The following is a 9,793-nucleotide window of genomic DNA, read 5'->3' as shown; positions in this document are numbered from 1 at the left end:
CCAGAGCTCTCCCATGAAGCTCAGGTGCCGCCAAATCAGAAATCTCTACCAGGTAGAGGAAACCCCTACTACTTTCCGGACAAAAACTCCACGAGCCACGTGGGAAATGTACTCTCAAGTGGATTTATTTCCCCAGAAGACCCTGGGAAACTGGGCGGGTCGCTACTTCTGCGCACGCGCAGGGGGCTAGCTGGACGTGTCCTGTGTTCTCCCGCTTGCTTGGGTGCCGAGCTGCCGATGACCATGAAGGGCAGGAGGGACCGTTGAAGAGCAAAGGCCGGCTTGTTGGTTCATGCAAAAGAAGTAAAACTGTAGGTAACCCCTCTGCACGGGACCATTTGGCTCAGAGAAAGCTGAGGAAGGGCCGGGCTCCCACTGCCCTGGGGTGGAGCCCAGGTCTGGCTGGGGTGCGGCGGGTCAGTGCGTCGCTGTGTTGTAGGTGCTGTGCACTGCGTAGGGAGCCCACGCCTGGGCATTGAATTGAATCTAATCTCTTTCCAGGAGCCTTTTGACTCGCAAATGGTAGTAAACATCAAGACGGCGGGGACGAGAACCAGTATACCCAGTGCCAGACACTGTTAAGCACTTTTCAAAGAGTATGGCAGTTATTTATCATGGTTATTCTGCGATGTTAATGTCCTCATCGTTTTAGAGAGAGATGCGGAGTTACCTGCTTAAGATCACACAGCCGGTAAGTGGAAGCGATAGTATTCCAACTTGGAGCACTTTTACCTGAAATTTCATTTCTTTTTGTAACGTAGTACTCTGCCTAAAACAAAAAAGTTAGTTTGTATTGTTTCTGAGGAGTGAGTGCTAAGTGAATTTCAACTTGTGAGCACTGTTTTTTTTTTTTTTTTAAAGAGGTAGGATTTTTTTTTTGTTTTTTATTTTTTTTTTTAAAGATTTTATTTATTTTTTGAGAGAGAGAGCACGAGAGGGAAGAGGGTCAGCGGGAGAAGCAGACTCCCTGCCTAGCAGGGAGCCCGATGTGGGACTCGATCCCGGGACTCCAGGATCATGACCTGAGCCGAAGGCAGTCGCTCAACCAACTGAGCCACCCAGGCGCCACTGTTTTTTGAGAGAACTCTTGGTGTCCCTGCAGGAAGACTGTGTAATTGAACTGTGGGCCCCTCTTGAGTATTCCTGCCTGTTTCAGTTTCCAGCAGCCCTGGTTAAAATCCCCAAGGCCAACCTAGGGCCGCAGGTGATGGTGAATTTACAGACTTGGGGCCCAACGTGAAGGTTCCAGTTGGAGTGTTGCTTGTCTGTCCTCCTGTCCATCTTTTCTAGAAGAAGGAAAGGGGGAAGAGACTCTCCTGAACTGTGACTTTTTATCCCATTTTAGGAGAGACTGGAATCAACGTTTGTCCTGCTTATCTAGTGAGAGAAGGGCTTGACTCAAGGCGTTCCATGTGAGTGCCTTCAAGGACTTTGTCAGTAGGGGTATCCTAAGTATTTGAGGAGAGAGGTGAGAATTACAGAAAAACAGAGAGTTGGGTGTATGTGGTCAGGCCCCACAAGAAAAGGAAACTCGCTTGGAGGAGGAGGAGGGTATGATCAAGGAAAGGAAGAATTAAGAACTACTTGCCAAAGAAACTGTTTCTTTGCGAAACACATTCTCCCCTCCACTCCGCGTCTGCCACCCCTCCCTTTGTCCTTGTCTCCTTCCCTCTCCCTCCTTCTCTGGGCTCTCACAAACACACATTAGTACAGATGTGATCCCTTCATTTCCTATTAGTCCATTGGATCTTCCAAAATTAGGCTGGTTCTGTACCGTTTGTTGTTACATTTGCCTTTTGGGGATACTGATTCCCTCTCTCCCCTTACCTAAATGCAGAAATACTTTACAGAGTAATCAATGACTAGTAGTCCTAGAAGGTCTTTCAGGAATCTTCTAGGTTCTCCATTTTAAGAAGGAATGAAACAGCCCAGAGATGGCCATTGAGTGCCTGCAACCTCACAGCTTATTAATGGCTAAGTTAGGCCCAAATCCAGTCTTTAATTCCCAGACTGTTGTTCTTTTTCCTGCCTCACAGTTCCTTGGGGCCCAGGTTGCTTAATAAGTTTCTTTAGAAAATGCATAGCAAGGAGAAAACCAACACTAAGAAAGGTTTATCCATTAATTCATTCAGCAAACATTTGCTAAGTATCTGTTGTGGACCAAACACCGTTCTGGTGCTTGGGATACCACAGTCAACAAAACGGAGCCCCCTTTTTTTTCCATGGAAGGAAATAAATGAAACCCAAATGAACAGGTACATAATCTGTGCTCTGAGGAAAAGGAGTAAAGGTGTCCAGAATGATGGTGACAGTGAGGGAAGCTATTTTATATGAGGTGGCCAAGAAAAGCCTCCCTGCTAAATGACATGGCGAATGTAGAGTGAGCTGCGCAGTATCTGGGTTTTTCCTGGGGAAGAACTGTTCAAGCAGAAGAAATGTACAGAGATCCTGAGTAATCAACCTTGGTATTTGGGAGGAACAGCAAGAAAGCTGAAGGTCTGATCAGGGTGAGCTGAAGAGAGTGATTGAAAGACTGAAGTAGATGAGATTAGAAGAGGTGGAACCAAGATGGTGTAGGGACTCAGACCTTGGCTTAAATTTTGTATCTTTGTAAATTGTATATGTATAGCTGGTTTTTTACATGTGTATATGTATATATGTACAAATATCTTTGAAAAAGTAATGCATTATAAAAAATTTTGAAAGTACAAGTATAAAATATAAGTTACATATGACCCAGCTATCTCTTTACAACCCTAAATAATAGTTATTTACATTTTGATATATGACTGCCAAGATTGTGTGTCTCTGTGTCTGTGTGCATATTTTTTTAAATATGATATATCTTACCAAATACTTTTTTTAAAAGGTTTTATTTATTTATTTGTCAGAGAGAGAGAGAGAGAGAGAGAGCCTAAGCAGGGGGAGTGGCAGGCAGAGGGAGAAGCGGACTCCCTACCGAGCAAGGAACCCGATGTGGGACTCGATCCCGGGACCCCAGGATCATGACCTGAGCCGAAGGTAGACACTTAACCGACTGAGCCACCCAGGTGTCCCTGTGTGCATATTTTTTTAAAAGCGCAGGGAAGAAAAAAAGAAGATAGCAGGAGGGAAAGAATGAAGGGGGGAAATCGGAGGGGGAGATGAACCATGAGAGACGATGGACTCTGAAAAACAAACAGGGTTCTAGAGGGGAGCGGGTTGGGGGGATGGGTTAGCCTGGTGATGGGTATTAAAGAGGGCACGTTCTGCGTGGAGCACTGGGTGTTATGCACAAACAATGAATCATGGAACACTACATCAAAAACTAATGATGTAATGTATGGTGATTAACATAACATAATAAAAAAAAGCGCAGGGAAGGATCATATTATGTATTTTAATGTACTTTTTTCACCTACAAATGTAAATGGAACCTCTTCTAACAATATCTTCCTATAGCATTTTTTAAAAATCAACACCATATTAATGGATATTTAGGCTGTTTTCAGGGCTTTCATATTATAAGCAATGAAGTGAAAACATTACTTTTTATCTCTCCTTTATTTTTAAAAATAATTACAATTTTACTAAGTGCTTACCATGTGCCATATATTGTTCTGAATGCTTTACATGCATTAACTTAGTTAATCTTCACAAAATCCTATGACATATGTACTATTATTACCAGCATTTTGCAGATAGGAAAAGTGAGCTACAGAGTGGTTAAGGTAACTCTGTCAGGGTCACACTGCCAGTAGGTGGAGTAGCTGAATTTGAACCCAGGCTGCCTGACTCCCCAGCCCAGGCTTTAATCTTTGCATCCATCCCTTTTTATTTCTTTAGGATTAATTTCTGGGAGAAAAGAAATCACCAGATAAGAAATGAACAGTAAATTATAATAGATCAATAGGGAAGAAATGTGTACGTCTACCCAAAAGAGAACATCCTTGTCCAAGATTCCTACTATCATATCAGAATTAAAAGTGGACAAGTTACTGCTTCCAGCATGTGGACTTCCCTGACTTGCAAGTAGCCTTTTCTGTAGCTGGCATATGAGTACTTATTTGTAGGCTGGAAAGGCAGAGAAATCCCTGAAGTCTTGTTTTCATAGATCTGTGTCCTTTCCCATGAGCATCGGAAAATGACCAGTTTCCAGGCAGGACATTCATCCATCCATCCATCTGTCCATTCAGTTATTCATTCACATTTCACTTTGTTTTCTGGTGGATTTGCAGGGACTTATAAGAATCCATATACTGACATGGAAAAGTATTACTATATGAGAAACAGGAGAAATATAGATAGACATTTAAACTGAATACAAACTTAGCCTATATGAAGACCATTGGGTCTGCACACCATTTGTAATGTTGAGATGCAAATGTGTGCTTAATCTTGGCAGTCATAGAAAAAGGATACCCAATCAGTGAATTCTTGGCCTTGTCCTAGAGAATAAAGTATAACAATTCCACAGATAAAGATTTGCCTGGCACGGACTATGAAAGAAAAATTGGGGTATTTATTATGTAGGAGATTTGTGTAGTTGCAGTAGCAGTTTTCATATGACCATTGTTTAGTGTCCTTTTGTATAAACAGAATACATGAGACCAAAGCAATGCTCAATGAACTTAATATTTTCTCTCTTTTTCCTTCTCTTCCTCGCTCCCTCCCCACATATATGGATGTATATATATCTGTGTATATATACATGTGTGTATATAGGTGTATAGTTTGTATATGATTTTGTTCTCACAAATTTTAATTCTGAGTCAAGTATATAGTAGTTTTTAGTTACTCTGTGTAACTTACTGCAAATTCAGAACAATGAACATGATCAGAGGAATTACTCTGAATCCCCTCCACATCCCCCAGCAGTACTCGCTACAGGTTGAAGATGAATGTGCTGTTACAGGGATCAGTGACATTCCCGGATGTAGCTGTGGACTTCACCCCAGAGGAGTGGCAGCTGCTTGACTGTGAGCAGAGAACCTTGTATTGGGAGGTGATGTTGGAGGACTTTAGAAACCTCATCTCAGTGGGTAAGGACAGTGGGTGGTAACTCTTCAGGGGAACTAAGAATATACTCCTAGCACCCTGCCTTTAGGTTTTGTGGAAGCTCTGGACATTCTGAAGCATTCCTGAGTTTGGCCCTGAATGTTAGTGGTCACAGATTCTTAATCCCCTTTGAGATGATGCATAAACAGATAGAGGGTTTATGCTTCTGCCTCCCCAGTTGAGGAGAAGGGTCTTTTCTGTTCCAAAGCCTGTTTGTCATCCTTTCCAGGCCCTGAGACTCAAGGAGACAGACCTGAATTGCGAGGTAGTCGTTTGTCTCTGGCACTTGGTCTCCAGTTCTGTGTTGTTTCCCATGAACAGGGGGCCCAGTTACCAAAACAAAAGCGATCTTCAAGGCAGAGCAAGGACAAGAGCCATGGATGGGGGAAGGGGCGAACCCACGTTGGCACCATCCAGGTGAGTGAAAGAAAACCAGGTAGATGGGAGTCTTTGGAATTGAGATTCCAGTTGGTCAGTGAGGGACAGGTCCCTCTGAAGCAGCTCTTTCAGGAAGCCCTTCTTAAAAGCCACACAGCTTTGGAAGTGACTGAGTCCACTTGACATAACATCGTCAGATCCCCAGATGACACCTTCACTCACTCTGCTCACATAGCCACTCTTTCTCTTTGCTCAGCTTTTGTATGGAGGGAGGTCCCTCTCCTCTCTGCCCCGGCTCCCTGCACTGCCTGTTCCATGGAGGTCCTTGCTTTGTTCTCTTAATTCCTAAAATCTTCATTCTTTTTTTCCTCAACATGAGCACAGATCTTTTCCATACATCTGGTTCTTATAAGGTAATCAGATCATATAGATTGAGAAATAAAGAATGAGCTAAGAACCTAGAGTGTTGCACTAATAATCCCTCTTAATGGAAGGGAATCAAATCTCAGAAATAATGAAGAACCATCTTCTTCCCATTTTCCCTAACATTATTATATCAGTGGGCTTAGTGTTGTAGGATTTGAGCTCGGCAGTCATGATGTTACACTGGACAAGGTGTGGCATCATGGTAACAATCCGAACTGACCTGCTTGATCATAAGCTATATAAAGGCAAAGCCTGCTAAAAACTAGAAGTCTTCTGTTTCATGTCCCCAGAGTTAATAGAAGTCATTAAGTGTGGAAACCAAAATGGGAAATTTGAGTTGAAGCATGTGGTATCACGGGCAAAGCAGGGTTCTGGAAACATATCTGGGAGATTGAAAGAGGTTATAACTAAAAAGCAGTTCATTTTCAGGACAAAGTCATATCAATTGGTGGAAATAAATGATGATATATTCAAAAGGAATTTATGTCTGGTCATTTTTTAAAAAAAGATTTATTTGAGAGTGAGAGAGAAAGCACGAGTGGGGGAAGGACAGAAGGAGAGGGAGAGAGAATTCCTAAGCAGACTACCTCCCGCCCCGAGTGTGGAGCCGGACGCAGGGCTCGATCCAAGGACCCTGAGATCATGACCTGAGCCTAAATTGAGTCAGATGCTTAACCGACTGAGCCACCCAGGTGCCCCATATATGTTTGACTATTTTACATATCTCATATGAGTGGAATCTTGAAATATTTATCCTTCTGTGACTGGCTTATTCACTTAGCCTAATGTCCTCAGGGTTCATTCATATAGCTTATGATGGATTTCCTTCTTTTTAAAAGTACGTATGTATATGCTATGTTTTCTTCATCCCTTTATCTGTTGATTAACATTAGATTATTTCCAATTCTTGGCTATTGTGAATATTGCTGCAATTAGCATGAGAGTGTAAACATCTCTAGGAAATCCTGTTTTCAGTTTTCTGATAAATGACCAGAAGTGGGATTGCTGGATCATATAGTGGTGCTATTTTTGATATTTTGAGGAAATTCCATACTGTTTTCCACAGTGGCTCCATCATTTCACGTTACCACCCACAGTGCACCAGGTTCTAGTAGCCCCACATCTTTGCCAGTACTGGTTATTTTCTGTTGTCGTTTTATAATAGACATCCTAACAGATGCAAGGTGTGATCTTACTGTGGTTTTGATTTGCATTTCCCTGATTAATGATACTGAACATCTTTTCATACCTGTTGACCATTTATGTCTCCTTTGGAAATAGGTCTATTCAAGTCTTTTGCCCATTTTTTTTGCTGTTCAGTTGTGGGGGTTCCTTATGGATTTGGGATATTAACCTCTTTTTTTTTTTTAAGATTTTATTTATTTATTTTGACAGAGAGAGACACAGCAAGAGAGGGAACACAAGCGGGGTGAGGGGTGGGAGAGGGAGAAGCAGGCTTCCCCCTGAGCAGGGAGCCCGATGCGGGACCCAATCCCAGGACCCTGGGATCATGACCTGAGCCGAAGGCAGACGCTTAATGACTGAGCCACCCAGGCGTCCCGGGATGTTAACCTCCTATCTGATAAATGTTTTTAGAATATTTTCTCCCTTCTGTAGGTTGCCTTTTCACTCTGCTGATTGTTTCCTCTGCTGCAGAGAAGCTTTTGAATTTGATGTGGTCCCACTTGTCTATGTTTGCTTTTGCTGCCAGTGCTTTTGGAGTCATACAAGGAAATCTTTGCCAAAACCAGTCATATGAAGCTTTTCCCCTATGTTTTCTTCTAGGAGTTTTATAGTTTCAGGTCTTATATTTTAAGTCTCTAATACATTTTTGTATATGGTGTAAGATTAGGGTCCATTTTCATTCTTTTACATGTGGATATCTAGTTTTTCCAGATATCAGCCATTAGTTGAAGAGATCCTTTCCCCATTGTGTAGTCTTGACTCACTTATTGAAGACCATGTAAGCATGGGTTTATTTCTGGGCTCTCTCTTCTGTTCCACTAATCTATATATCTGTCTTTATGCCAGTACTGTACTGTTTTGATTACTGTAATTTGGTAACATCGTTTCAAGTCAGGAAGTGTGAGGCCTCCTGCTTCTTCTTTCTCAGGAATATTTTAGCTGTTTGAATCCTTTGTGGTTCCATATGAATTTCAGAATGTTTTTTTCTATTTCTGCAAAAAATGCCATTGGAATTGCATTGAATCTATAGATCACTTTGGTTAGTATGGACATTTTAACAATATTAAGTCTTCTAGTCCATGAACACAAGCTGTCTTTCCACTTACTTGTCTTCAATTTCTTTCAGCAGTATTTTGTAGTTGTCAGTATACAAGTTTTCCACCTCCTTGGTTAAGTTTATTCTTAATAATAATAAACAATAGATTCTTTCTGATGCTATTGTAAAAAGGATTGTTTTCTTAATTTCCTTTTTGGATTGTTTGTTTTAGTGTATGGAAACACAACAGATTTTTGTATGCTGACTTTGCATCCTGCAACTTGCCAAATTTGTGTATTAGCTCTAATAGTGTTTTTTTGTGGAATCTTTAGGGTTGTGTACATATGAGACCATATCCTCTGTGAACAGAGGTATTTTTATGTCTTCCTTTCTAGTTTGGATACCTTTACTTCTTTTTCTTACCTAATCGGTCTTGCTAGGACTTCAGGACTATGTTGAATAGAAGTGGTCAGAATAGGCATCCTTGCTGACATTATATACTTTAAATTTTTTCTTTTTGTAACATGAGATTGGAAAGAGTAACTGGGAATATTTCATTTTACACCTTTTTAGAAGCTATCTGCTTACTCAGTGATGCACTAGAGAGAGAGGAGGGAAGCGAAGACAATTTTTTGAAGCAAGATATGTTCACCTTCGAGAAAACACTGACCAAGGAGAGAGTCCAAAATTATAATCTGAGTATAAAATGTATTTCTTTAAGACAAACACAACGTAAATGTGAGTCAAATGGAAAGAGTCTGCAACCTAATTCACACTTGCTCAGTTATAATAAAAGTCATATCGGAGAAAATTCTTATGAATACAAGGAATGTGGAAAAGCCTTCAAAAACAAGTTTTGTCTCATTAGGCATGAAAAAAAGCCTACAAGAAAAAAAACCTTTGGATGCCCTGAATGTGGGAAAGCCTTCCAAAAGAAGTCTCGTCTCATTAGACATGAAAAGAAACATACAAGGAAAAACCTTTGAATGCAATGACTGTGGGAAAGCCTTTAACAGTAAGGGACACCTTATAGCTCATCAAAAAATTCATAGTGGAGAGAGGCCCTATGTATGCAATGATTGTGGGAAAGCGTTTATGCATAAAGCACAACTGGTGGTCCACCAGAGACTCCACATGGGAGAGAAACCTTACGAATGCCATCAGTGCGGGAAGTCATTCACTTGGAACTCCTCCTTTACCCAACATGTGAAATCGCATACACTTGAGAACTCCTTTGAATGTAAGGAATGTGGGAAAACCTTCAGGTATAGCTCATCCCTTTATAAACATTCTCGAATTCATACAGGAGAGAAACTATACAGATGTAGAGAATGTGGCAAGGCCTTTGCAGACTCCTCAGTGCTAGTCACGCATCAGAGGATTCATACAGGCGAGAAACCCCATGGGTGTACTAAATGTGGCAAAGCCTTCATCAAGAAGTTACATCTCCTTAAACATTACTTAACTCATACAGCAGAGCAACAAAACAAATGTAGTGCATGTAGGCAATCTTTTAACCAGAAACACATCTCATTCTCCATCAAAGGAGTCATAAAAACAGGGAAGCTGTGTGAATGGGGGAAAACTTACAATTAGTTAGCCTTTTAATAAAGTGGCAAAGAATTCATCATGAGAAAAACTCTATCAATTGGATAGATATGGAAAAGCATGTTCTGAAATTCATATTCTGTGATACTACTAATTTTATTGAGAAGATTACAGAAAATTTTG

At 41.1% G+C, this 9,793-nt stretch overlaps 1 protein-coding gene across 1 annotated transcript; it reads left to right on the top strand.

Annotated features, from left to right (window-relative positions):
- The first annotated feature begins 201 nt into the window (after positions 1-201).
- LOC112811883 (zinc finger protein 684-like) lies at positions 202-9,048 on the top strand. The gene is made up of 6 exons (XM_073903580.1): positions 202-311; positions 502-691; positions 2,900-3,021; positions 4,705-5,021; positions 5,359-5,454; positions 8,636-9,048. Exons 4-6 carry the CDS (start codon positions 4,877-4,879, stop codon positions 9,046-9,048), a joined length of 654 nt encoding a protein of 217 aa, XP_073759681.1. The 5' UTR covers positions 202-311; positions 502-691; positions 2,900-3,021; positions 4,705-4,876.
- Positions 9,049-9,793: the final 745 nt, after the last annotated feature.

The sequence above is a fragment of the Callorhinus ursinus genome, unplaced genomic scaffold (assembly GCF_003265705.2).
Source record: "Callorhinus ursinus isolate GAN/ISIS: 27379988/994484 unplaced genomic scaffold, GSC_fseal_2.0 scaffold18, whole genome shotgun sequence".
In the NCBI taxonomy this organism is placed as follows: Eukaryota; Metazoa; Chordata; class Mammalia; order Carnivora; family Otariidae; genus Callorhinus; species Callorhinus ursinus.
The sequence above is the reverse complement of the archived record's forward strand: the minus strand, read 5'-3'. Positions and strand labels throughout refer to the sequence as shown.

What these genes read in the sequence shown, in the direction of transcription:
- LOC112811883 (XM_073903580.1), top strand. Translation starts at nt 4,877, where the DNA reads ATGAATGTGCTGTTACAGGGATCAGTGACATTCCCGGATGTAGCTGTG. An exon ending in TAGAAACCTCATCTCAGTGG is followed by an intron (nt 5,022 to 5,358) that starts GTAAGGACAGTG and finishes TCCCATGAACAG; the next exon opens with GGGGCCCAGTTACCAAAACA. An exon ending in CCCACGTTGGCACCATCCAG is followed by an intron (nt 5,455 to 8,635) that starts GTGAGTGAAAGA and finishes ACACCTTTTTAG; the next exon opens with AAGCTATCTGCTTACTCAGT.